This window comes from Thamnophis elegans, chromosome 8 (assembly GCF_009769535.1).
Source record: "Thamnophis elegans isolate rThaEle1 chromosome 8, rThaEle1.pri, whole genome shotgun sequence".
NCBI lineage: Eukaryota > Metazoa > Chordata > Lepidosauria > Squamata > Colubridae > Thamnophis > Thamnophis elegans.
The window spans coordinates 37,565,331-37,592,895 of NC_045548.1; the positions used below are offsets into that span (position 1 = coordinate 37,565,331).

At 39.3% G+C, this 27,565-nt stretch overlaps 1 protein-coding gene across 2 annotated transcripts in view; it reads left to right on the forward strand.

The window, feature by feature from the left end:
* SNTG1 (syntrophin gamma 1) overlaps positions 1-27,565 on the forward strand; it is a 136,671-nt gene that overhangs the window by 103,131 nt on the left and 5,975 nt on the right. For both annotated transcript variants that reach the window (XM_032222251.1, XM_032222252.1), the window contains exons 14-15: positions 7,009-7,161; positions 14,084-14,176. In XM_032222251.1, coding sequence (XP_032078142.1) covers positions 7,009-7,161; positions 14,084-14,176 — 246 coding nt within the window. The remainder of the gene's footprint in view (positions 1-7,008; positions 7,162-14,083; positions 14,177-27,565) is intronic.

Below are 27,565 nucleotides of genomic sequence, written 5' to 3' on the forward strand. Positions count from 1 at the left end.
TTTGTCCAAAATGCTTCAGTGGATCCTGCATCAAGCAGAGGATTGGACTCGATAACTTTTGAGGTCACATCCAATTCAGTGAGATGATATTTTTATAAAAGAATAATCTGCTGAGCAATAAGAATAATTTAGCCAACAGCTAAGGAATGAAGTTTCCCTTTTTAAGACTATTAACAACTATAATAGATATGTCATACAATGCAGCTATACCTTCAAATTTGTACTGAGAATGCCTTGTGTGTGAATAAATGTGGATTATTGATTTCCTTACTTTCAGGATCAGAGGCAGTACTTAACCATTGCTGCTTTTGTTATTAAAGTTTTTTTTATAATTTAATATGTTTTATGTACAGTATGTATGCTTTTTATTTTTTGCAAAGTGCAGCTCAGTAACATTTTCAGCTCACAGACTGAGGTTCAATAATAATTTCTGTGAAACAAGCTGAGAGTTTTTCTACTCTTAACTCTTCCTGATTCCTAATTTGATTCACAGGCTGATTACTATAATATGTATTCAAATATGACTATGATTATCTCCAATCAGCAAGTCAAAAGCAAAGTGCATTTATTCTAATTAACACATGAATTTACCAGTCTAGGTGTACATAGTAGTATCTAATCTAATCTAATCAATCTAACTCTTTCCTTCCACTTTGTTATTTTCAAGATGACAGCTTTTAGCCACATAATTGTTAATTAATAAACTTCATTTTTTAAGGGAGAACTTTTTAATTTTTTTAGACTAGAAATTAATAATAATTTGTCTTTAGAAAAGAATCATAGCAAGATTGCCTGTTTAAATGAATTCTTATAGATGCACAGTTAGCTCTGAGATTTTTACACATATTTCAAAGTGGTAATCGAAAATAAAAGGACAAAAAAACAAGAAATACAAACCTGAACTAAGTGAGGCAACATTAGAGTAAAGTAATAGGAATTGGTATAAAAATTATCTTGAAGGTGGAATCTAACATAAGAAGTCTATGTGTGGAACTTAATCTAAAGAACAAGTCATCTTGAGTAAACAAATGAGCCTTCATATTTTTTAGGAGAAGATGTGCATTGATACTGAAGAGCATGTGTTGACACTAAACTTTGAGAAGAGTGACAACTTTTTTTGGACTGGAAAACAATTCTCAAGTTACACCTCACAATTTGTCTTTGAAACTGGAACATATGAAGTTTAAATTTCATTAGTGTAATTTCATCTGTATAGGAGAACCATTAATAATAAAATATATGTTTTTGTCAGCACCTCTTCATTGAGTAATTAGGAAAGAAGACCACGAGACTCCATAGGTAGAAATCAAGTGTACTTTTACTAATTATAAATGATTAGAGGCATAGCAAAGCGAAGACTGATTATTTAGGCGCGAAAGCAATTGATATATAAAATAACCCATTCCCCACCCCTTGGCATCCCAGTTACAGTCCAATCATAATTCTCCCAAGTGTCAGGTGTGAGATAACTTCGAAAGGCATCACCAAGATGGAATGTCGGTGACGTAAGCCTTGGTGGGAACCTCCTCCGCATGCGTAGTCCGACAGGCAGCAGAACTCCAGAATCTTCCTCCAGCACAATTAGTAACCCCTCCCAAATACCATGCCCTCCCTTCCCGTTTCAATGGCAGCCGAAGCAGCAGCAAAGCAGAGGCTGACATCCGGCCGTCCTCCGGAAAAAGGTGGTGAGGCCTGGAAAACGACAAAACACAAACAAACAGATGAACAACAAAAAACAGAAAAAGAAAAAAAAGGGGAGAGAAAGTCAGGAAGGAGAGTCAATCAGGGGTTGTCAGGATAAGCAGAATAAAACTGTCGGAGCAGCTGGGGAGCACAGACATGGGACTTGTCCACCCACTTGGCATGAGATGGAGGAAAATGCTTCCAAGCCACCAGGTACTGAATCCGATTCCGCCACCGCCGAGAGTTCAATATTTCCCAGACCTCAAAATGTTGTTCACTATCAATCAACAGGGGGGCCGGTGGCGGGTCCACAGGTGGACGTAAAGACGAGAACCAAACAGGTTTGATGAGATTAACGTTGAAAACTGGATAAACACGGCTGAGGTACTTGGGTAGCTGCAAACGAACCGAAACAGGGTTGATGATCTTGATTATGGGAACGGGCCCATGTACTTAGATCCCAACTTCTTAGACTTTTGCGTAGTTTGAAGGAACTTCGTGGATAAATAAACCTGGTCACCCACCCTGTACTGATAAGGTTGTGCACGTTTCTTATCAGCCTGTTTCTTATGCGCGCGATGCGCAGCATCCAAAGTACTAAGTGCCAAAGGCCAAATATGGCTTAATCGCTCACTCCACTCGGAGACAGACGAAATCTGTGGCTGCTCAAGAGGGACCTCGGGAATAGGAACAAAGTCTTGGCCAGATACAACTCGAAAAGGAGTGAATCCAGTACTGCTATGTACGGAATTATTATAAGCCACTTCCGCGTGGGGCAACAAGTCCACCCAATCATCCTGTTGGTAATTGATGAAACAACGTAAATATTGTTCTAGCACAGAATTAGTCCTCTTGCAAGCCCCATTAGTCTGAGGGTGGTGGGCGGAGCTTAAACCCTGGGCGGAGCCAATGCGCTTAAGAAACTCCCTCCAAAAAACAGAAGTGAATTGGACACCTCTATCGGAAATGATGCGATCAGGCACACTATGCAAACGGTAAACGTGAGAAATGAAGAGTTTAGCAAGTGCTTTTGCAGAAGGAATCTTGTGGCACGGAATAAAATGGACTTGTTTGGAAAATAAGTCAGTAACCACCCATATAACGGTGTGCCCCTGGCTCTCAGGAAGTTCGACAATAAAGTCCATAGAAATCTCCTTCCAGGGGGCGACAGGGCGGGCTACAGATTGCAGTAGACCTTGCAGCTTCCCTGGTGGCCGTTTAGCAGCTGCACAGACCGGACAGCTGGCAACATAAAGTTCAATGTCCTTTTTCAAAGAGGGCCACCAAAATTGCCGCTTCACCAAATGCAGCGTCTTCACAAATCCAAAGTGACCTGCTAACTTGGAATCATGAGCCCGTTGGAGGACAATGAGACGAAGAGAGGCAGGGACGTAAAGTTTTGCTCCAATCCATGGTAAATCGTCTCTTATTGTGCATTCACCTTGATGCTGCTGGAACCAGTCATCCTGAGGAAGGGCCTTTTTGAGATCAGAGAGAAAATCTTGAGACACTTCCACCTTTGAGCGTGCCTGCTGCCTAGTAACAACAGGAGCAGCAAGGCTGGATGTGGGAACCACGGGCTGGATAACACTGAGCTTAGAGCAGTTGTATTGAGGGAGTCTGGACAAAGCATCAGCCATGAAATTCTTCCCTCCCGGGATGTACTTAAGTGTGAAATTAAAACGATTGAAATGCTGAGCCCAGTGCATCTGCTTAGGGGAGAGGCGCCTGGGAGTCCTCAAAGCTTCCAAGTTCTTATGGTCAGTCCACACCTCAAAGGGGTGCTTAGCGCCCTCCAGAAAGTGGCGCCACGTGGCTAAAGCCCAACATACAGCAAATGCTTCCTTCTCCCAGATTGCCCAACGCCTTTCCGTGTCTGTGAGCTTACGGGAGGTGTATGCGCACGGTTGTAAATTACCTTGGTCGTTAGTCTGAAGCAAGACAGCCCCAACTGCCACGTCGCTGGCATCAGCTTGAACAACAAAAGGCTTGTCCATCTCTGGATGCTTCAGAACCGGTTCCGCTGCAAAGAGTCGTTTCAACTTCTCAAAAGCAGCTTGACACTCCATGGTCCAATCCAACGGCTTGCTAGGCTTAGGTTTAGGCCCACCATTGGACTTCAACAAATTAGTGATGGGAAGCGCAATTTTGGCAAAAGAAGGGATGAACTGACGATAGAAATTGGCAAAACCCAAAAATTTTTGTAATTGCCTACGTGTACGGGGCGCCTCCCACTCAGTGACCGCCTTTACTTTAGTGGGGTCCATTTCAATACCAGCGGGGGAGATACAATACCCAAGGTAGTCAATCTTCTCCTGGTGAAATTCGCACTTGGACAACTTGGCATAAAGCTCAGCGGCCCGGAGCTTCTTCAGGACAGTGCGGACCAACGTGACGTGTTCGTCATATGTTTGAGTGTAAATAAGGATATCATCTAAATATACGATAACGCCCTTGTAAAGGTGGTCATGCAAAATTTCATTAATTAATTGCATGAAAACTGCAGACGCCCCCTGCAGGCCAAAGGGCATCACCTGGAACTGGAAACAACCGAGGGGGCAGTTGAAAGCCGTCTTCCACTCATCCCCCTCCTTTATGCGGACCCTATAGTATGCTTCTCTTAGGTCCAATTTAGTGAAAACACGGCCCTTTCCCAGTTGGGCCAGCATGTCCTTCATCAGTGGTAATGGGTATAGGTTCTGAGCTGAGATGCAGTTCAGGTTTTTGAAATTAACACATAATCTCAGGGAGCCATCTTTCTTCTCTCTGAACAACACGGGTGCTGCTACCTTGGGTCGTGCTGGCTCAATGAAACCCCTTTTCAAGTTTTTATCAATGAATTTCCTCATTTCCTCCATTTCCCTAGGAGACATTGAATATATTTGGGGCTTTGGAAGCTTTACTCCCGGCAAAATATCGATGGAGCAATCAGTAGATCTGTGGGGTGGAAGTTTATCTGAAGATTTTTCACTAAAAACCCCTTTCAGGTCCCAATACTCTTTTGGAATCTTTTCTTCCCCCTCAATTTTCTCCTGGCCCCTGGCAGCCAATGCGGGGCTGGAGCCAGCAGGCTCTGGGGCGTCGGCCTCCCCGTCTGGGGCTGTGCTGGTCTGAATACGCAGCCACCCCTCCCTCCAATTAATGCGAGGGTTCCATTTACGAAGCCAGGGGAGTCCCAAAATAAGGGGTCTGTCCATTCCAGGAGCCACAATAAAAGAGATCAATTCTACATGGGTGCCCATTTTCATCTCTAGAGGTTCAGTGTAGAAATGGGCTGGGCCACCCCCTGCAATGGATCCATCGATTTGGCAAAACACAATAGGGGTTTTCAAAGTCCTTAATTTCAATCCCAGTTTTTCAATCATTGCAGGGTTATCATACATCTTGAACAGCCTGAATCAAGGAGGGCGGGAAGCTGTTCTGTCTCCCCATCGGAGTCATGACAGGAGCTGGTGGTGACATCCGCTTCTTCTTCCGCCTCCTGCCGGAAGCGCTGGGGAGCATTTTCAGCAGCGAAAGCAGCCTCTTTCTTCCTCCCCGGGGTCTTGCTCGTCTTCCCTTCCCTCTTGGCAGGGGGCGGGGCGGTTGCAGGAAGTTTAACGCGGCAATCCATGGCACGATGGCCCCCCTTCCCACAACGGAAGCACGTGAAAGGCTTGGCCTTGCCGGCGGAGCTTCCCTTCCCATCACCCCGATGCGGAATGGGGGCCTTTGAGCTGGGGGGGGTGATCTCTCTGCTTTCTCCTCTTTCACACGTTGAAGTCTAATCAAGTTGAGCTCAGCGTCTGCTGTATTTTTATACCAAGCTGTAACTCGCTTGGGAAGGTGTCTGTTAACGCATTGTTGGTAAATGTCCTCATTTAATCCCAATGCAAAGTGGTCGAGGAGGGCATCTTCAGACCAGCCTCTCATATAAGAAAGCTGTTGAAACTCCTGAATATATTCAGCCACCGGTCTATCTCCCTGTCTCAGGGCCATAAATTTCACCTTCCCCATTTCTCAATCAGCGGATCATCAAATCTCCTTTTTAATGCAGTCATAAAGGCATCAAAATTCCTCAGGAGGGGGGAGTTACATTGGTGTAAGCTGACCATCCAATCGGCCGCTTTTCCCTCCAAAGAAAGTAAAACCATTCGCACTTTCATTTCATCTGTTTCTAAATCGGGCCCATAAATTTCCATATAGTTCCAAATCTGTATAACAAAGAGACCCAGGTCCCTGGGATTTCCATTATATTTTAGTGGCAAGGGAGGGACTTTTGCCATTCTGCGTCTTCTGCCCCCCCCCCTACTCTGGCAGCAGCCCTGGCTGGGGGGGAAGCTGTTTCTGGGTTTGTTTGCTCCCATCCCCCCTCGGCCTCTTCACCCTCCCTAAATTTTTGCATAGAGTACCTTTGTTCAAACTCTTCTCTTTGTTCTCTTTCCCGGGATCTCCGCTCGGTCATGGCTTCTTCCCAGTCGGCTGGTTTTTTCTTTTGTTTTCTCCTGATAAGTCCATCATCCAAACTCTCACTATCGTCCTTCTGCCCCACGCCTAAAGTCCATCGAGTGCGGACTGCAGGCTCCTCTATTCCTAGGCCAGCCAGCCTTTCAGGTAAAGATGGGTCTGCAGTTTCCCTTTCAATCTCCTCTTCATCGCTCACTCGCAATGACATTTTCCTCGTTCCTTCTTGTGAGTACACCCCCCACGGTAGGTTGAAAATTCCTGGTGGGGTGTGAGTGAGTCTTCGCTTACTGTCAGCACCTCTTCATTGAGTAATTAGGAAAGAAGACCACGAGACTCCATTGATATAAATCAAGTGTACTTTTATTAATTATAAATGATTAGAGGCGTAGCAAAGTGAAGACTGATTATTTAGACACAAAAGCGATTGATATATAAAATAACCCATTCCCCACCCCTTGGCATCCCAGTTACAGTCCAATCATAATTCTCCCAAGTGTCAGGTGTGAGATAACTTCGAAAGGCATCACCAAGATGGAATGTCGGTGCCGTTAGCCTTGGCGGGAACCTCCTCCGCATGCGTAGTCCGACAGGCAGCAGAACTCCAGAATCTTCCTCCAGCACAATTAGTAACCCCTCCCAAATACCATGCCCTCCCTCCCCGTTTCAATGGCAGCCGAAGCAGCAGCAAAGCAGAGGCTGACAGTTTTAGTCAGAATACTGTTTAATTTATATAGAACCAGATTATTAAAATAAAGGCATAAAATTTACATGGTACGTTACTCTGCGTAGGTACTTTGTTCTGCATCTAACATGTGCATCAATACTAGAAGAAATTTTAATTGATATATGCAAGATTATATAACTCCAGGTTTTCATCAGGACAGTGATATACTGGATCGGCGAAAACACTGCTTTGGAGTACAATCTGAAATGGGAGAGGATCTCTACTTCTCTGTGGAATTAGAATGTGATCTCATACTATGGGAAAAGGCCTTCCAATCAGCAACTTTTTTAGAAGTGGAGAGAATACAGGTAAGACGTATGGAATATTCTAATCATAAAGCTTCTAATAAGCTGGCCTTCTGATTAGCAAGCTAGTTGGATATGAAGTGGATAAAATGTTTGTTTGACAGATCCACATAAATGTTAGATGAATTTGTATTCAAAGAGTGTCCACTGATAGTTTAATCATCAATAGAAATAAATCATTAGAGGAAATGCCTTTGGAATTAGCAATTGGCCTTGTATTTTTCAACATTTTCATTCATGACTTGTATGAGGTAGATGGAAGACTTATAAAACTTGTAGATTATACAAATCTAAGTGAATTAGATAAAAATCTAGAAGACAGAGTGAATTAGAAGGAACTTCATGGGTTAGATAAGTGGCTGAAAACAGCAGAATTTAATTTAATAAGTTAAGAAGTTATTTATATAGGGGGGAAAATTAAATGCAAAGCTTTTGTATGGGAGATACTTAACTTTTTAGTGGCACATAAAAACTTTGTAGAAATCACAAATTGAATACAATTTGGCACTGTGACTATTAAAAAGGCAAATGCAAGTTTAGATTGAGAGCCAATTTAGTGGAGTGGCTAAATTATCAAGGCTATAAACTAGGGGGATTGTTAATTCGAATTTTGCCTTAAGCACAAAGCCAGTTGGATCTTGGGCCAGCCTTTTCTTTTCTCAGTACTAGAAAGGTGGCAATGGGCAAACCACGTCTGCAAAACCCTGCCAAGAAAAGTACAAGGACTTGTCCAAGCAGTTTCTGGGAATCAGATAAGATGAAAGGAAAAAAATAGATTGAAACAATAAAAGTGAGTTTCTAAATAATAGGGAATACTCATTCCATACCTGGTTGACCTTAGCTGATACCCAAAAAACTAAGCAGCTAAGCGAATTCCAGGGCTTTAAACTAGACTGGGGAATTAGGGGGAAAACAGAAATCAACACAGATTTCCTTCTGCACTGATCAGACTCTACCTCATCTACTCAACAGTCCTGGTACAGAGAAAAGCAATGTAAGTTCAAGGGAATATAAACTCAATAAGGAGACATTGAGGGAATTAGAAAAGTTTACTCTCAAAAATAGCTAACAAAGGAGGATATGATAATACTTTTCAAATACCCCGAAAGGGAAAATACATAGAAAAAGGTAGCCTTTTATCTCAGAGTGCCAGATATAGCATAATTATTTAGGTTACTGCAGGGCAATTAGTAAGTTGGAAAAACATTCTTAAATGTAAGAAATTTATGGGGGGGGGGATTAAAAAGAAGGTGGTGAGTTTCCCCTTGACTGGATATATTCGGGCAGAAAGTGAGCATGGTCGTTTTAATTTGGATTACTGCGCTAAGTAAGGGAATTGGGCTTGATGATTTAAATAACCCTTTCAAATCTCTAAATTGTTAATGTTATATTAATGACCTTTGCGTTAAAAAAGATTTAAATCAAATATGTATTAGCTAGTTCTTGCATCCCAAACCTTCAGATTATGAATGAGAGAGTTTGGGCTGTTTGATACACTCAAACAAACCAAATGACAAGTTGTGCTACTAACAGAGACGATGTGTTTTGTTTGTTTTATTAGATTTTATTGAGAATGGGAAAACAGGCTGTTCAGCAAGGCTTTTTATTTTCAGGAAAGTATTATGTGATAGATTTAAATCTCGGAAACTTACTGAAAGCTGACTGAATGACCTTGGGCAAGATATTATAAGGATAACTTACCTCACAAGATTGTTCTTGAACACAGTAATTGCTCTGAACCCATTATGTAACAGATAAAACTCAAGACAATAAAAATGAATAAAAAGAGCAGACTTCTGGGAAACAGAAGTCATTGAATTCAATTGATTTTAGTGTATTAGGGCAAGTAAACTTAAAGAGCCCATTTTTGAAATGGAAAGTAAACAAGCCTACTGGGCTACACAGAAACTCCTTTAATATTTTTTTTCTTCCAATAGGGAATAATGTCCTCTTTTTTACCTAAACTTTTGAGAAGTATTCATATGCTCCAAGGTTAGGGGATGTATTGTGTGATCAACACTCTACATAAGAGTCTTGTCAAATCATATCTGGAAACATCACTAAGAAAAATTTCCCTGATCAATATATTTCATAGACATTTTTGTTTAATATGCAGTCAGCCAATGTTATGTCATATACTGTATGCCTCACCAGTTCCACCACAAAACCGCGTTCGACTAAAGCGCGCTCGACGAAACCGCGTACCTGACGTCATCACAGCGCGACGAAAAAAGCGCGCTGTGAGCGCTAAAGCTAAAATTAACCCCTAAACCTAACCCCCCGAAACCTAACCCTAAACCTAACCCTAAACCTAACCCTTAACCTAACCCTAAACCTAACCCTAACCCTAACCCTAACCCTTACCTTAACGTGAATCGGCTTGCTTTCAAAGCGCTTTTTAAAGCGCCCTTTTTTCTCCGCGGTCGCTGTTGTCGCGCTGCTGATGACGTCAGCGACACGCTTTAATCGGGCGCGCTTTAGTGGACCGCAGTTTTGTCATGCCACGTGCCTCACCTACATTCAATGATCATTTTTATGGTATGTGTGTGTTTAATTTTGACTATATATGTGGATTTGCTTTTCTTGTTTTGAGTGATAGGGAAGGGTTTGGCTCCCACTGATCTGATTCTTTTTGGTAAACTATGCATCTGGCAGATCATTAAAACCATAAATAACCATGAGTAACTGAAGGATAGTTTCCATGGATACAATCCTACTGGGTTACATAAACAGAATGAACAAGAGAATTGTTTGATTAGTAAAATATCTTACCTTTTTTTATCCCCAAATTACAATGTGCAAGTAGTGATGCAGAAAAAGTGTACATGCATGTATAAATAAATAAATAAATAAAGAATCTTCAACAAAGTACCAAGTAAGAATACTTTTGAATTCAGATATAAATAGCTATAACAGATCTGTGCATCTCAAATATGAAAAAAATACCTCAACATTCTTCTAGCTAAGTCTTTATAATTTGATTCATATCAAAAAGGCAATGGAACTAAATCAAATAGATATTATGGTCAAAGACCAGCATACAATAAAACTAATATAGTTCATAGTATTGCATTTTTAAATAATATATCATTCTAATCCATAATGCATTCCTGTTATGATTCCCTATTTTGCATTCTAACTAGAACTTTTGAAAAACCTGTTTTCATTTACCCTGTAGACCTTTCAATACCTTTAATATTCAAATTTCCTCACTAGCAATTACATGTGTTTCTTTTAATTGACATTGATTGCTTTTTAATGGTGTCTCTATATTTTTTTTATTTCAGAAAAGAGGTTCATTGAGCAGTATAATATATTATTATTTCCCAATTTTCACATTTCTTACTAAATCAATTCAAATTGCAAATCTTGACCATAAAAAAATCATGCTTTAGGCAGAACAATTCACAGACCCAATTTTAAGATTCTATATTTTTGCTAATGAGTACAAGTTAGAAAATATATTACCTTTCATACAGAAAATCACTTTGTTTAACTTTTTATGGTTTTGCAGTGTGACAAGTAACAAAAGCAAAAAAATCATTATGGCAAAATATTTATTGTACATTAATTAATTAATAACATTTGTTTAGCCATCCATCTTAAAACCAAACTCTGGGGTAGCTTACAACCCAGGAATAAAAGCAAAATATACAGCTAAAACAAAAACAATAAAGTCCAAAAGAGAAAAACCTGGTGCTGCAACTACAGTTCATTGATGCAGTCCATTACATTCTCATCCTTCCCTGTTTATCTACCAGGCATGCAGAAAGAGCAAAGTCTCTGTGGAAGATTAAAATTGTTATATTTGGATATCTATTCCATAGGTCAGGGGCTACAACAGAAAAATCTCACTTTTGAGGACCTACAAGGTAGCAATGTTTAAGAGAACTCTCTCCATTCTGGTGGGATGGCCAAATACTTTCAATAGAGGTAACCTGATCCCACACACACCATATAAGAGCTTAAAGGAGGTAGCCATCACCTTGAAAAGACCTCTGGTATTATGTACTATCTTGGCAGCATTCTTATTTTAATTTTGCAAAAGATTAATTAACATAAGCAGAGGAATTGTGTTTGAAATTTAGCCTAAGATTAAAAGCCATAAAGTAAGAGGATGACCTTTTGCCATTTGAGCTATGATGTACATTAAGTTCTTTCCACCAATTTGTAATAATTGCTCAAAGCCATTATAATATTTAACCTTTCAATGTTTCTTGGTAGGAATTGTGCTTGGAATTGATAGACTTGTGGGTAAAGAATGCACTCACAGAAATACTGTATTGCATAATTGAGGTTGGTAGCCAGTATGTTTAGAAAAGAACTTTCTCATTTATTAAGGATAGGATAGAAAAAGTACATACCCTTTATTACATAATTTAGATGACAATACGAATGTATCACCTATACAAAATCTCCAAGGAAAAAGGCACTTGTCAAATTAAAGAAGAATACTGGGAAGATAAGATGACAACTATTTTGATTGAAAGTAATTTAAATTCCTTTTCTGGAATCTGTGGCATTGTATTAGTTTAAATCAGGATTAAGATATATTAAAATATTGAGAGTTCAAGTGATAAATCCCTTGTTTGTTTCTTAGATAAGCAAACTTTTGAAAATAATGGTACATTGCAAAGTGAAGATATTCCAGATACTAAATGTATTTCTTGGCTATGTAATTTACTTTAGGAAAGCACATATTGAAAAGATGCATGCCAAGAAAATATTTCACGATTTGGGAAAAACTATAGAGTTGTCTCAGATTATCTATTTGTTTTATAAATATCTGCCAAACTAAGACATGAATCAATAAGTAACCAATTTGATTAAAAAGAATAAAAGAGAATTCATGTGGAATCAATTTCAACCTCCCTTTGCTCTTAAGCAACTTATTATATGTTTTATACAGACTTGATCAGCAATTATTGTAGCCTTAGTATAGAAATATGCTAGTAATTTAATGTGAATGCTGTGCCTTGTAAATCTATAATCTTTTTGATATTAGTTTAGCATATTCCAAGTTATCTTTTAGTAAAAGGCATATATATTTTCTAAATATAACTCAAGTACAAGCCATGGTGCTTGCTTATAGCCAATTCACTTCCAGGACTTTCTTAAAAAGCTCAGTCAGTTGTCAGAAATAAACTATTACAAAGCAGAGGTCTGCAAACAACAAGGCTTCACTTTTGGAGATACACAAGGGCCTGAAATTAAAACACTGCTAGACATCCAGTGAGACAAGGCATAGTTGTTGTTTTTTAAATCGAAGCCTGTGGGCACTATATATAGAGCTATGCCAAGCGCATGGACTATACACAGTCCTTAATATCTGAGTTAAATCTTATTCTTTGACTTGTTCAGTGTATACATCATGGAAGATCCTTTTCAAGCAATTACTGTGATGCCAACTGGGAAATAGTCCCATCCTATGCATTGGTAAATAGAGTTATTATAAAAAGTGAATTACATCCTTCGCATTCCTCTCTAACTTCTTTCTTAACTCGGAAGATAAGCATGATTGGAAAGTAAATAACAAAACCACAAAAAATACAGAATACAACAATGGATTGTTTCATATTGTTGCTAATAAAACCGTGCGATCCATTTATAGAATGACCTATTCACCTTTGGGTGGGAGGGCACAGGATCATTTTCCTGGCCATGGTAAGGAATGTTCATGAATGAAGAAATATATATATACCAGGATAATGTTGCAGGACCCAGTCTGGGTTGGTCAAACTTTCAAACTTTAATGGTATTTGTATGCCGCACACTCCCTAGGGACTCTGGGCGGCTCACAGCAAATAAAACAACAATAAAAACATTTAAAACATTTAAAATTACAAAATTAAAATCAACACAGCATCCATTTCATCAAATGGGGCTGGAATACTCAACAGCCCCAGGCCTGCCAGAACAGCCAGGTCTTAGTCGCTTTACGGAAGGCCGGGAGGGTGGTGAGGGTCCGGATCTCAGCAGGAAGCTCGTTCCACAAGGCCAGTGCAGCTACAGAGAAGGCCCTCCCTCGGGGAGCGGCCAACCGGCATTGTCCGGTCAACGGCACCTGGAGGAGGCCCAACCTGTGTGATCTTATTGGTGGTTGGGAGGTAAATGGCAGGAGGCAGTCTCTCAGGTAGCCAGGTCCGATACCATGACAGGCTTTAAAAGTAGTGACTAGCACCTTAAAGCGAGTCCGGAGACCGATAGGAAGCCAGTGCAGCTCACGGAGGATAGGTATAACATGGGTGTACCTCGGTACACCCATTATCGCTTGCGCAGCTGCATTCTGGACCAGCTGTAGTCTTCGGACACTCTTCAGGGGCAGCCCCATGTAGAGTGTGTTACAGAAATCCAATCTTGACGTGACGAGGGCGTGAGTGACCATTCGAAGTGCCTCCCAGTCCAGATAGGTCACCAGAAGCAGAGGTTTTGTATTCTGAGCTTTTGGACACATACTGTAGTTCATCCTCAGGGAACTTCACTCTACCAAAATGGGCATAAGAAGTATCCTGAGAATGGGCTCCAGCACTAGTCTAAAAGCTTGGAAGACTAAACCTTTTGTTCCAGTGACCGACTCAGATTGAATCCTAAGGAATGTTCATGCTATCTGGCAGACAAAGTCCCTCAAGTTAGCATGGGATTGCTCAGGATGAAATAGCACATTAAATATTGTTTCATGTTTTGCAAAGCCAATGATTGCAGCTAAGAACAAATGGTCAACAAGGAAATGGATTCCTTCAGCCTTTCCGGGGAGTGGGGGGAGGGGATGAGATTGCTCACATTGCACTATATATAATTGCAAGCATTTTATTGGGCTCATTTATAAGATGTATACTAATGTTCAGATTTTTCTTTTAACCACAATTTTACAAATATAGCCAGAAAAATGCCATTTAATATGTTGTATTGTTTTGATTTTTTCTAGTGTAAGACATATGCCTGTGTTTTGGAGAGTCATCTTATGGGGCTTACCATAGACTTTGGCATGGGCTTTGTATGCTTTGATGCTGCAACAAAGGTAAGGACACAAGAATTATATCAGTGCTCCAATCCCAAGAATCACATGATGGAGCTATTTCAGTGATTGATGAATGAAAATAAATAAAAAATGGTGAATAGTCAACATGTGATGCTATGGTAACTTGTACTTGAAGAAGGCTTTTACCAAAAGGTGCCAAGGTGAACATGTTGGAGAAAGTACTTTTAGTGAGAGAATCATGTGTCAGGAAGAAAAAAAATCAAGAAAATTGATTGATAAAAAAAAAAGATGATAAAATCATATGCAGATCTTTTTTTTAAAAAAATGGAATTGTGAAATTATGTTTTTGTAATCTCAACATCTAACTTGTTCTAGTAAAAATACACCTTCTGAAACTATGACCTATAGCTGTGATGGCAAACCTATGGCACCTGTGGCATGCGGAGCCATTTGATAGGGCACACAAGGCATTGCCCTGTGAGCTCCAGGGCGCATGTGCATGTTGGCCAGCTGACTTCAGCCTTCTTTAAAGGCCATTTTTTGCCCTCCAGAGGCTTTCCTGAATCCTCCGGAGGGCGAAAAACAACCCAACGCGCAAATTGAAAGTTCGGGAAAATTCACTTTCGGTTTGACCCGTTTTTCACCCTCCAGAGGCTTCAGGAGGCTTCCCTGAATTCTCCGGAGGGCAAAAAATGGGCCTATGGGCAAACCAGAAGTGTGTTTCTGAACTTCCAGTTTGCCTGTAGAGCCGTTTTTCCCACTCTGGAGGCTTCAGGGAAGCCTCCTGAAGCCTCTGGAGGGCCTCTGGGGTGGGGGAGTGGGGAGGCGGTTTTCATCCTCCTCAGGCTCCTAGAAAGCCTCTGGAGCCTGTAGAGGGCGAAAAACAGGTCCATTGCGTGCCAAAAGCGGGGGGGTGGGAGGGAGAGCAGGGGTCACGCACATAGCATTATTGTTGTGGGCACACCCATGCATGACCTCCCCTGTGCTCCCCCCACTTTTGGCACATGACGGGAAAAAGGTTAGCCATCACTGACCTATAGATTTCTCCCATGTCTGAATCTAAAAAAAAAGAAGCAATGGATTTTATTTTCTCCTGCCATTGCAGAATATTTGAATAAGTAGAAAACAAGATATAAAATGCAAAAAGTGATCGCAGCTAAAAAATATTTGCTTTGGACACAAGTACTATAAAGTATCTGATGTACAAATCTACTCTTCTCTGGTCTTCTCCCCATTCTTTCTGGACTACTGACTATATTTGTAACCTTACTGCCACATTCTCCATAACCTAATGCAACGAATCCTGAATAATATAAAACTCTAATGATGAAAGAATGGATACTGCCTCCTAATCAGAGTACTGGTGATCCTAAAATGAATTTAAGAGGAAAAACATAGAAGATTGCTGAATCACCAGGAATCTGAGATGGACTGGCTTTGGTTTGTAATTTGGTCAGACTAAATTGAGCTACATTTTTCATCTTGCTGATTATTTCAGTTTATCAAGATCAGTTGCAAATATTTAATACAGTCATGTTTACTCTTTGTTATAAAATTGTAATACAGTAATGACTCCACAGGCTGATTCTCCCAGGTTGCTGTTCATGTTTGCCTTTGGCAATCCTCTTACTTCCTGAGGAGTTTGGATCCTCTTTCATGTGGTGCTGTACCCATCTCCACTCTCTTCAGGTGTAGGATGCAGTCATCCTTGATGGGAGACTTGTGTGGTTGTGCTGCCAAGTGTATATATGCAGTGCACCATAAACTTTCCTGCTTTTTCCTGACTTCCAGCATCCACTAGGTTAGAGTTATCGACAGGTTTGTTGCAACTCAAAAGTTTGTTAAGTAGAAACTATACTTGCCTAGGGAAACAAAATCAGAGCAGGTGCCTTTCCTTAACAATTAATTACTCTGACAACAGTGATAACTTCTAAAGGTTTTAGTCTAAGGTGCCTAGAATAGTTTCTTCTCTCTACCACAACTTAGAACAAATGACACAAGCTGAAATAGCTTTCTATTTATAGATTGCTCTCAGGATTAGGCTATATTGTTCTAATCTAGTGGTTTAGCAAAAAAAAAAAATCACTCTCCACATTAGTTATAAATCAGGTTGTAGCTCTGCAATGGTAATAGCAAAGCAAGGAAGAGTCTATATTTTTTAAATGAAGGCAAATATACATGTCCCAAGTTAATGTTGCAGGATCCGATCTGGTCATTTGGACTAGTGGTTTAGTCTTCCAAGCTTTGGGACTCGTATTGGAACACATCCTCAGGAAACTTCACTCTCACCAAAATGTCACAATCTGGTAAGAGAAAAGTTAACCTGAGGATGGGTTCCAGCATAAGTCCGAAAGCTCAGAAGATTAAATCTCTGGTCCTGGTGACTAACCCAAATTGGATCCTGCAGCTTATATTTTGTGTCTTTTTTGTGCTTCTTTCCTATAAAATGAAAACCAATAGCCACTTAGAGAAACTGTTTTGTTTGATGAAATCCATCTGATATGAAACTGTATGAACAGAGGATATTAATGTAAGTATATATTTGTAGCAGAGAAAATTTAACACAACTGCATTAATCATAATACCCCACTGGCACAACGTATTGATCAAAGAGAAATACCAGCGGCCCTAGCAGACAGTAACCATTAGATTCAGACTCAGTCCTTGAAATACTTTTTCTAGCCTTATGGCAACATGCTTTGCTTACTTACCTGAAGCAAGTAATCCGTTTTGACAGGTCCATGACATACCCTAAACTCTCACATTACCATGATTACTGCAAGCTTGATGAGTGCTTTTCTGTTGATTTTGCCACTCCGGAAACATGCTTCAGGTCTTGTCAGGCAATACTACTAATTCTTCCAAGCTACTTATCTGGCCTGAAGACTAAATTTGGTTTGGAGCAATCCATGGGGCACACTCTGTATCCCATTGCAACAGATGTGTATGCATTTGTGTCAGATTAAGTTTTTCTTAGAGCTGAGTTTTAAGAATTTCAGTTTCCACACTGAAACTGCATATTTGGTAAGTGCTTCTGTAATATCACTCAGCAAAGTGTTTTTCACTCAAGTTGTCGAACATTTTTATAAAGGAATAAAGCTCAAAATGTTTCAATTCTTCTCTCCCAGGGGACAATGGACACTTGAAATAGGCCTAAGTACTATCTACCATACTACTAAATACTACCTACCAGCCAGCCCAGAAAAAATGGCTAGTGTGATCTATAATTTTAGTAATATTTAAACTTTATAAAGAGCTAAGTGTGCTGTTTGCAGCTGAATGAAGACAGAACACAATCAACAGTAATGGATTTTCTTTTGCACAGCCCCCAAATAACACAACCATAGCAGGAATGCATTTCTCTGACAGCTAGAATTCTTTTCAGTTAATTTCTTGCCACCTAATAAATATTCAAGAAGAGATATGGAAATTCTTGTTTTAAATTCTATTTTATGTTTGAAGTACTTATTTGTTTTATTTATTTATTTGTTTGTTTGTTTGTTTGTTTGTTTGTTTGTTTGCCAGCCAGCATACCATACATGGACTTCTTTTAGTTGCCATATATTTTGAGAACCAGAAAAGTCTATAGTTGCTAGTTTGTTTAGTTCTCACTGTCACATTATCCACAGTGCACCATAAGGAGGCGAACTAGCATCACACCCTAATAATATAATAATAATATAATCTTTGTTAGAGAACACAGTTCATTACAAAAAATTGCAAGTGTAGCTTTTTTGTGTTTGGAACTCTATTTAAACAATTAAAAGTTTCCCCAACTATAATTTTGATACTATAGATCCTGTCTACAGGATCCAAAATTTATGAATTATTGTGTATATGTTTCATTTTTATTATATTAGTTATGATTTAGATCTGTATTCAGATTGAGCTCTTTGTATTTTATTTAATCTAGTTTAATAATTTTAACCATGCAATATTACTCTTATTTGTTAATTTCTGTATTGCATTTATTGCTGTTCACTCATGACATATTTTGTTACATATTTCTTTTTTTTATTTGTAAAAAGCCATTGTCAATTTATTTTCCATCCACATCCTTCTGTTCTATTTTTTCATGCATTTCCATCTAATCAATATTAAATTCTTCCCAAAGTTCAAGTTTAACATAATAAATGTCTTTGACCAATTTGTCTAATGAACATGGCTTTATTCCCCTTGTAAATGTATTAGACATTAAATCCATCATTTTTCTTAATATTTGTATTCCTACATATTTTCCCCAGTCATTAGAAAAAAATAATTATTCACTGTTAACATATTATATGCTAAATCAAATTAAGTCAATTACTTACAAATCATTTCATTTATCTCGTAATTACTTACAAGTAGCTCAACAAATTATTTAAAAATTGTCTTTCAATTAATTTGCAACTAGCTATTTAATGGGTTTCAACATATTAGTGAGCTTTAATCAATTTCCAGGCACTTTAGTTTAAATTATTATATTTCAAGAATAAAAAAGCTAATTAAAGGTCTTGTTCAAATGTAAGTAGTTTACAGCTTATGAACTCCCATTCCATATATTTAATACTATGATTGTGTAGGATTATAGGTCTGTATTCATTAATCTTCTGTCACAAACCAATATAAGTAATCCTCAATTTATGACCACAATTGAGCCCAAAATTTATGTTGCTAAGTGAGAAATTTGTTAAGTGAGTTTTGCCCCATTTTACTACTTTTCTTGCCACATTTGTTAAGTGAATCACTGCAATTGTTAAATTAATAACACAGTTGTTAAGTGAATCTGGCTTCCCCATTGATTTTGCTTGTCAGAAGGTCGCAAAATGGGATCATATGACCCTGGGACACTGCAACCATCATAAATGTGAGACTTATTTCTTACTCACTGTAATAATATTTGGAGGTAGAAATACTGTGTGTTATCCAAAATCTGATATGAACATAGTACACCAGTTATTATTTTCTATTGCATTTTCACTGAAACTCCCCAGTTATTTCATCATTATTAATATTTGGAACATTCAGATTTTAAGCATCTGAGTTTTATTTATTCTGAACCCTGGATATTAGTCCGAACATATAAATTATTTTCAGTTATCTGAGCAAACCGAGTTGTGCAGTCTGACATTGACTGACATTGAAAATAAAAGATAAAGGAGATACAGAATACTACTCAACATGGGATAGATTTTATCAATGGTTAGATATAAGAGGTAAATATTATATGAAGAAAGATTATTGTTATGTGCATGTAAAAGATGAACGTTGTCTATAAGTATGCTAGTATAATGAACATGACCATAAATAAGCTAATATAACTATTAATATTGCTATAATTACTATGTATATTATTATTATCATTATTATATCTGTTGCTTTTTTGGTAAAACAAAATTCCTGGACAATACACTGTTTTCAAAATATTTATATATAAATAAAAAATACTATTAGAAAAAGCTTTATTTTACAATAATATCGGAACAGATAATATAGAGTATAAGTTGTTTCTCTTAATATATTACATCAACAAAATTTCTTATTGATTAATTACAAATTACTATTTAGTTCCTTGCAAATAGTATAGGCAGTCCTCAGCTAACAAAGGCAATTGGGCCCAGAATAGCAGTGCAATAAAGCTGAAAGGAACCTTGCAGTCTTCTAGTCCAACCCATTGCTCAAGCAGGAAACCCTATATACCATTTCAGACAAATGGTTGTCCAATTTCTTCTTAAAAATCTTGAGGTTGGAGCATCTACAACTTTTGGTGGCAAGTTGTTCCACTGATTAATTGTTCTATCATGGAATTTCTCCTTAGTTCTAGATCGGTTCTCTCCTTGATTAGTTTCCATCCTTGATTAGCTTCTTGTTCTGCCTTCAAGGTGCTTTGAAGAATTGGTTGGCCATCCTCTTCTTTGTGGCAGCCCCTTAGATATTGGAACACTACTATCATGTCACTCCTAGTAATTCTTTTCATTAAACCAGAAATACCCAATTCCTGCAACTGTTCTTCATATGTTTGGCTTCCATCCCCTAATCATCTTCGTTGCTTTTCTCTGCACTCTTCTAGACTCTCAACATTTTTGTATTAAAGCGACCAAAATGGATGCAATATTCGAAGTGTGGTCTTACTAGAGCATTATAAAGTGGTACTAGCAACTCACATGATCTTAATTCTATCCCTCTGTTAAAGCAACCTAGGATTTCATTGCTTTTTTGGCACGTACAGAACACTGCTAGATCATATTTATGTGATTCTCCACTAGGACTGGTGGTACCTGGAATAGATGATATATGTCTTAATAGTGTATTTGATTTTCCTTGCCTAAATGTAGAACCGTCCTTTTGTCACCATTAAATATATTTTTGTTATATATGACCCAGGGTTCAAAATAGAGCCCAGTGTAAGCCAAGATGCTTCTTATCTTGTGCCTATCTTCTAGAGTGTTGGCTCTTCCTGCCAGCTTGGTATCATCTGCAAATTTGAAGAGTTCCCCTTCTATCCCTTTGTTTAAATTATTATATTTAGACTTTTTATCACTAATCTGTTTCTGATTTTAAGCAAGAATTATGGGATATTAAGTGAGGAGCACCTTACAACTGCCTGCCAACTTCCAATGTCAATAGACAAGCTGGCAGGAAGTTAAAAGTCCCAGACATTTCGCAAGGAGTAGATATCTAGAGTGTATTGTACTGCTGTGGTGATTGTGCAGCAAGGCTGAAGTTGACTACTGCAAGGTAGAGGAGGATGTTTATATAATTCTTTTTCATTGTGAGCTCAAGTTGGCATACATCGAGTTATCACTTAATTTTATTTCTCACTTTCTAACATAAGATGGGATGAGCTGACTAGATCATGACTTGGTCAGAACTATCTAATGAATTCCATAGCTCTGGTCTTCAACATTTCCACACATTATCAGACAAAGATCATAATTATGTATTTCATAGAAAAAAAATTTATTCCCATCAAATGTAACAAATAAAAGCAATATTCCACAAAAGTAGCATATTTTCATATAATATTTTACATAATCTGCAAGATTGCAGACCAAAACTGTTTGATTACTGGGCAATGAAACCTCATATGTACTAACATTCACTCTGTGTCTTCCCAGCTCCAACCTTCCACTTTGCAAGAGCAATTTTGTACTGTAATTCAAGGGATGATAAATATGACTTTAACCAAATTTTCAGGACACAACCTTTAATCTATATAGAGATAGATATAACAGGGTTGAATATTTAGCAGATTTCAATGTGGAACACCATTTTTTTGTACTTAAAATATTTTACTGAACTGATTTTTAATCCAAAAGAAAGATAATATTTTTACTATCCATGAACTTTTAAATTTTACTTTTAGTTAATATTTTTAGACAAATTTAACACCTCAAGCATCATTTTTAATTATATATTAACTTTAATTAGTAGTATAATTAATATTTGAGCACAGGTAGTTTGCCCTACTTGAAACATAAAGGTTTAATTAAAACACTTAGTAATCAATGAGTTTATGATGAAGCAATAAATCCTTCAATCATTTCTATGTCCAGTTAGAAAGACATTACGTTATTATATCCAAATCAATTTGGTAAAGTAAAGATAGAACACACAGACACATAGACCCCCCAAACCAGGGGCATCTATAATTCTTCAATAGAATCATAGTCACAACTGGAAAATTATCCCTCACTCTTTTTTATGTGTTTTGCATTGGTCATAGCCGCCATCTTGATTTTTTAATCTGCTGAAACTCCCAATATAAACACATTAATAAAAGGTCATCCATACCCAACAGGTGAGAAGAGAACAACAAGTACCTTATTAAAACATCTCATCCCTTTTTTAATTAACTAGAATAGTTGGTATTGCACATAAGGAGTCACACATTAGTTGTGTCCCCTCCCCCAGGGTTGATACACCATGATCTCCCACAGAAAGAAAGATCAGATTAGATCACTCCAACCAGGCAGTTAATGGTTCCTGTGAAGTTATCCAAGAGTCTGGTAGGGATTTGAGCTGATTGTCCATAGGAATAAAGGGCAGCTGGGCCAGTTGACACTTGAGTGGTTATCTGTCAATCACTGACCCACTGCAGCTTCCTGATTCTCTGAGGAATTTGGAGAGAGGAATTTGGAGCAAGCAACTGAGGAAACTCATAGAATACTGCTAGAGGAAGTTGCATTCTGAATCTGGAAAAGAGGCACCCACAGGTTTATTTTAATTCAGAACCAGCTTGCTTCTGAATATCATTTGTTTTGCAGTAAACAAACATAGACACTTGTCTTCATGTTGTATTTTTTGGACTCCGCAAGACATCTGGCTGCCCACTGCTAAAGTATTCCTGCACTAAATTGGTCTTATTTTCTCAACGTTGCTGGCTCTAGAATTCAAATAGCTTTAGCAGTTCCATTTTTTCTGAAATTGGGTCTTATTAATAGGCATTGAAGCTAATTGTGCAGCTTCCAATTAAAATTAAATAATGTGTGTGCCAAGCAAGGGAAAGGGCCCTAGAAATAATTACAGCTTTTCACCATGCCAAAACCAGCACCCAGCATACTGCAGGCTATTTTTATTCATGACGAGTATAAAATTGCAGGAAGTGTGGCTGATGCTAGGATGGTAATTCAAGGCATAGCTAAATAGACTGGCTTTATAATACACATGATTGAAACTACTTTTTTTTTCTTTTTAAATGTTTTCATACTGAGGAAACCCATTTGATGCAGTAAAAAGAAGAATAAGAATGGGATTCTTCTGGAACTTGTCATGAGATCTTATGCAGTCAAAACAAAACAAAAATAGGGGAAAAATGTCTTGCAAGCACAAGGCACCTGGTTAAACAGCATGCAGAAGAAACAATTTCCATTCTTCATTATTTCCCTACACCACAATGGATAAACGTACTTCTATTTTATTCAGTGGGGTCTGGCCTTCCATATGATAACCCCTCTTACAATGTAATATGTTTTAAAGGGAAGGTTATCTGCTACCGTACTTAACATTTGTCACATTTGATACATTAACTCAGTCTGAAAATAGAAAGACGATAAGAGTTTGTTAGGCTATTATTATATGGAGAGTCAAACGGAACAGCAATTAAAGTGCTGGAGTAGAAGTCTGGAGACCAAGAATTCTGTGCATCTCTTAGGCACAGATGCTACCAAATGACTTTGGGCCAGCTACTCTCTGTCAGCCCAACTCGCCTCATGGGTTAATGTGGAGAAAAGAATAGGAGGAAGTGTTATATACAAAGTTGTACAAAGCAAAGGTAGGATATCAATCAAATAAATCAATAAGCATGCTACATGCTAATATAGAGTCAGGTTAACAAATCTTGCTCAGTTATGCAGTTATAGCACTTTTGTGCTTTGTTTATTTTGGCTTCTTGCTTCAGGCAGTTTGCATTTATTCATGAATGTTAAGTGGGTTTACTTCATTTATTTTAAGTCATTCTGTTCTTCAAGTATGGTTTCTGTGCATCTTATGTAAGCAAGGTATAAAACAAAGTCATTTTTAGTTGTGAAAATGCATAATCTACTGTTTAGAATATTCTAATATAAAGCCCTTTCTTTAAAAAAAAAGGAAATTGTCAATCGGCATTGCAAAGATATCAGAATAAGCAGTAGGTGAAGTTCTTTGGAGTAAAGATTTTACAATCTCCATAACTGAACCACCCAGAAATATCTTATGTGAAGATCTGAACAGCTGAAGATCCTTTTAGATTTAGAATATGCTTCATGTTAGCATCATCTTCTGGTCTCCATGCTTCTTATAAGTATAAAGCAATGCATAAGAATATCCACCAGCATGCACAGAAAAGTATAACTTGCAGCAACTTATTCCTAACACTGGGGAGGATTAGTCAAACTGCATCCTTGCTGCCTCTCTAATCCAGCTCTGAAAGTTTATATAAACATTTTGGGACCAGCATTGTATATATACATTCATTCATTCCCTTTATTTGAATCCTATGCCCATATTGACCATTTTTACCCCTTTTATACCTTCAGGGACTTTTGGTTGCAACAGAACAGTTACCAAAGGGTTGTCCCAAAAAATACTATTTTGCAATTGCTTATAGATAATTCCTTAGTCATGCATGTACTTTGAAAATCCAATTCAAGCGTATTTACCACAGGGAAGCAATGTTTCTCCCACCTCTCACTCAGCTACCAGCAATTTCAATCTCTAGCCATCAGAGCCACTAGTGAGGTTTGTTGGAAGTTGTAGGTAACCAGACAAATTTCCCATCTCCACAGCAAAAAAACAGGAGCAGAAAACATCAGCAAGTCAGGTGATGCTAAACTGGAAATGAAAGCTGTAATTTCTGTAGGATCACTGGGGCAAGGAACATTCTTTAATGGATGGAATCTTTTGACATTTGCTCCTAAAGTTATTTCTGTCTCTCCCTTTTCAGTTTAATGGAGCAGTATTGCTCCATAAGTTTAATAAAGGAATTGAAGTATAGAGAAGACATCAGTGTTCTGTCCCTGAAAACCTTTCTGAAATAACAGTTTATTTAATAATCATTCACTGATTAATGTTGATTTATAATTATATTTAAAGGCAATATTTTCAAATTAATAGAAATCTAATACATGCCAAAATTTATACAATTCACATATTTGGCTGCTTTGATTGAAATTCCATATTCATTTTCAAGAATTTATTTCTAAACATTTTCAGATATTTCCAAATTTTCCTGAACATACATATGTTGAACACTCCAAGATTGCTCATATTACTATTTATTTAGTTTTATCTCTCATTTTTGGGGGATGTGTGTGTTATGTGTTATTCCTGTTACTGAGACCAACATTTTTGACCACCAAATGCCTGTCTAAACTGAGAAAACTCCACAGGTGTCACCAATGGCATAAAAATCATGGGTATAACTGGGTGACCCAAGCCACAACTGTTTTTATGTAGGTGTAATAATAAAATGTATGGCAGAGAGTTTCTATAGCAGGGGTCCAGAATTCTCAGGTCATGGTCTATTACCGGGCCTTGAGCCTTTCAGAACTAGACCATAGGAGTGGCAGGTGAGTGCGCATGCACATCCCCACTCATGTGAGCATCGGGCATGTGTATGCATGCATGCTCCATTTGCATGAATGGTATTCATGCAAATGGAGCTGCATGTGCATGCACTTGCCTACTGCTCGCACTGAACCATTCCCCCACCAGTCCACAAAGCCAGAAAGGTTGGGGAATTTAGTTCTATAGCATAGAATTTGTCCATGTATATGGAGAGAGTTTCTATAGCATAAAATTTGTCCATGTATACGTATGTGTGTGTATATATCAATATATACATAATCACCTCATCTCATCAGAGATCAGGAAGGTGTGCGAGGCAGGATGGCCGCTGGTTCCCTCTGCTCTGTCCGGTGGAGCAGAAAAACGCTAAAATAAACCGGCGTTTCGGATCGGAGCCCTACAAAACAGGGTCCCTGCAACGGAGCGAGATCCAGGGGACCTGAATAATCAATCTCTCAGAGGGTCGATGCTCCCAAACGTTCCTTCTCCCACGCGGCAGCCTGGAGTGTGCTTTGCAGCTCGTTTAGGCTGGCGGAAATGGCGGCGCTACGCTAAAGGCTTCGCTTCGGCGTTTTAAGCCTTAGGCATTTTAGACATTTACAAACAGCCTCGGACCAGCGTTTTTACGATCTTTTATGGTCCTAGCTTTGGCCCTATTTCCTCTACTGATTGAGAGGACCCTGGTGTTTATTGTCTCCGGAAGATTACTGTTATCAAAGGAGGTGGGTGATTCGAACGAGGCTGGGTGAGGCAAGGCAGCTGGTTTTCTCCTGGCTGCTGTAGTCTCCCTAGGCACCCCCCCCTCCCTCTCTACTCTGGTGGGTTTATTACTGGATGTTTTGGCGTTTTTGACATCTTTGGCCCTGTTTCCTTAGACTCTGTTGACTGACATAGTGGGGTAGTTGGTCTAATATGGGGCAGTATAAGACCTGGCAGTCGGCCTTACAGTCACTACCACAACCCCTTAACCTACCCCCTAGGCCTTTTCTACAGCACGGCCTCTCTTTTTCTCCCTGGCCCTCGGTTTGCTCTTACTTATACGGGACTTCACCATATGATTCCTTACTTACGGCTACTGGACACTGGACACCGGACCTACGATCTAGTCCCGGTTGGTACAATCATTGCCGCCCGTTGCTGTTAAGAGACTCCGTCTTAGCCCCTTTGGTGCTCCTATCCCAAGACTACTTACACCACTTTTACCATCTATTACGCAAGAAGAGGGAAGATAAAATCTTTCTCCGTCTTTATATCTCTGCGAATCCACCGGACTGGACTTTATATGAACCCATCCACAGACTTTACCTGAACTTGCACACTTTTTACATCTTTTAATACTTGCGCAATTATTCTTGTATGGTGAGTGTATGGGATATGCATGTGATTGAGTGAATGATCCCACTTTTATTATCCTATTATTGTTGTATTTTCTGTGTTTTAATTACTACGTGGGGACTGCTTGGGTGAACGAATGAGTGTGTTTGATTCGGAGGGCCTGTCGAGGAATGCGGGAGCCATAGGGGTGGTTGGTGGAACTACGGACACGGGAGTGGGCCGGAGCATTACGGTCTTAACAGGGAGGGGCAGATATGGCGGGGACTTTAGGGCTGGCCATTACCGGGGAAGGAGGGCTCGCTACGTTACAGAGATCCCTCCTTCCGGCCCTATGAGTCCCACTCCAAGGCCAGATGGCGCAAGTAATCAGGACCCTGGTCTCAGGCTGCTGTCGCTAAATGCCAGGTCTGTAGTTCATAAGGCTCCTCTCGTTCGGGACTTAATTTTAGACGAGAGGGCAGACCTGGCATGTATTACTGAAACCTGGCTGGGCCCGGAGGGAGGAGTCCCCCTTGTAGAGATGTGCCCAGAGGACTTTCAGATGCTCCAGCAGCTGAGGGCCCAGGAAAGGGGTGGGGGTGTGGCCATTGTTATCCGAGAGTCTCTAGCACCTCATAGGATCCCTGCTCCGGAGCTTGTCGGGTGCGAGTCCCTGCTGGTGAAGTTGGACCTCAAGCGTCAAGTGGGTGTGCTGCTAACGTACCTGCCTCCCAACTGCGTTGCAGCAGCCCTCCCCTTGCTCTTCGAGTCAATAGCCAAGCTGGCAGTTGAGTTCCCTAGACTTATGGTTCTGGGGGATTTCAACTTGCCTTCGCTCGGTGAACACTCTGATGGAGCGCAGGAGTTCATGGCTTCCATGACAACCATGGGCTTGACCCAAGTAATCCGGGGACCAACCCACTCAGCGGGTCACACGCTTGACCTCGTATTTCTCTCGGAGCAGTGGAATTGTGATCTTGGTCTGAGGGGTAGCGAGATCTTGCCCCTGTCATGGTCGGACCACTACCTATTGAGGCTTGACTTTCGGAGACCAAACCCCCACTGTAGGGAGGAGGAACCGACCAG